The sequence below is a fragment of the Aspergillus alliaceus genome (assembly GCF_009176365.1).
Source record: "Aspergillus alliaceus strain CBS 536.65 unplaced genomic scaffold BDW43scaffold_236, whole genome shotgun sequence".
Lineage (NCBI taxonomy): Eukaryota > Fungi > Ascomycota > Eurotiomycetes > Eurotiales > Aspergillaceae > Aspergillus > Aspergillus alliaceus.
In genome coordinates this window covers 206-2021 of record NW_022474919.1, presented here as the reverse complement: position 1 = coordinate 2021, position 1816 = coordinate 206, and the positions used below count along the sequence as shown (strand labels likewise).

Below are 1816 nucleotides of genomic sequence, written 5' to 3'. Positions count from 1 at the left end.
TACTGTCTAGTCATCACACCTCTCCATATGAACAAAGCAATGGCACTTCAGCAACAGTGTTCACCGAATCTGATCACTTGAATAGGAGTCCAACAAGGCAGAATTCCACCCCAATGAGTGATGTAACGACTAATGGCATTGCTCTCTCACCCATAATCAGGCCAGTATCTAACAAATTCATGGGAGTATCTGCATGGGATATATATGTCAGAAGAGACTATGCTGAGTATCTCACATCAAATCTTGGCAGGTGGCATCATACAGGGTTGTGGCACCAAAATAATATAGTGGCACTAAATCCACAGCACACTGGGTATGATAGGTTGAGCAATGTATACTCCTGCATTTGTCAACTCGAACCACAGATGGATGATGACTCTATCCGCAACCGTGCGGCTCTAGTTCAACTCCATACTGAATACCAAAATATCATTCAGGCAGGTCATGAACAAAGCCTTACCAGAAGAGGAAGGGGTTATGCATCCCTAATAATCGATAATTTACTTGAAGAGATCCACCATGATTGGGCCTCAAGTGATGAACAACAGAGATCAAAGCTACGTGCCCTGTTTCACAACCGGAAACGGTTTGGAAAACGATGGACATTACTTACACAACACTTGGGTTCTGGAATACTGTTTCTTTGCTCACATAAACTAGAAAGTATGGTGTATGTTGATTCTTCCTCTATCTTACTCTTGAATATTGCTTGTTAATAATGCTCTTTCAGTAAGGACACAGCTGTCACTGTTCAATGTCTTGGACAGGTTAGCAACTCCATTGCCAACTCTTCTCAGGATATTATTAAACTCCTTCACCTACTTGACCCCCTTGCAAACAGCTTGGTTCAAAACAATAATTACTGTAGACACAACATAAACATAATCCTTGACTATCTTCAGAAAGGTCAAAGAAACAGTGGTTCTGAGGATCTCCATTCTTGACTTGTATATATGCCTTTTTTGATAGGTTTATTTATTAGATTATTAATACTCTGATATTCTGTTATTATACTTTCTGTATGCTAAAGCTGCATATCTATTGCCTCTGCATATATATGATATGGCGTGGGTGGCATATAAAATATATTGTGCAGGTGACCAGTGAAAAACTTTGGATAGCTGGATCGTTTGCCGATAGATATAATGACAGCTTATTTATAGATAGTGTGATGATCCTATTCACATTGATATCGAACGTGCACAAAACATCAAATGTAGAGAAGGAAGAGAAAAAGAAAGAAAGAATTCTATCATACAAGGACTGTGGGATATTGTATTGTAGGATCAGGTTAACAGTGAATAGGGCGGACTTGGTGCCTCAGGCAGGGTTTGACCTAGGTCCTGACAGATAGCTAGATATGATAGCATTTCCAACTATTTTCAACTATGGGAGGGAAAACACTATTATACAAAACGGATTGTTGTGGGAAGTAGGCCTGCCTAACCATGTCACATACAGGTCATCATAATATGCTGGCCCTCTGGCTAAATGATAATCGCCTTACTTGCCGGACTGTCCTGTCCGGTACAGCCATTTTCCTGTGCGTAATCTAGTCTAACCCCATTCCCGATGCACTGGTGACTGTGATTATCCATGTCTGGCCCTGTGCAAATCGCTGCATTATATTGACAGTTTGTCAATCGGCTGGTTGTAATACGCCACGCATTACAAGACCCGGGCAATCTCAACCTGGAGGACTATACTGGCGTGAATGATCACCTTGCCCTGGGGCACGTGCTCAATCCACTAGAACAATGTAGCTGTCAACAACACCATCTGTGTGTGTGCATGGTTGAGCCGCCCCAACCGCGGC

The 1816-nt window shown here is 42.0% G+C and overlaps 1 protein-coding gene across 1 annotated transcript; it reads left to right on the top strand.

Moving 5' to 3' along the window:
* Positions 1–365: 365 nt before the first annotated feature.
* BDW43DRAFT_305077 (uncharacterized protein) lies at positions 366–944 on the top strand (the record flags this gene model as incomplete). Its single annotated transcript, XM_032045729.1, has 2 exons — positions 366–670; positions 731–944. 2 exons carry the CDS (start codon positions 366–368, stop codon positions 942–944), a joined length of 519 nt encoding a protein of 172 aa, XP_031893627.1.
* Between the last annotated feature and the right edge of the window lie 872 nt (positions 945–1816).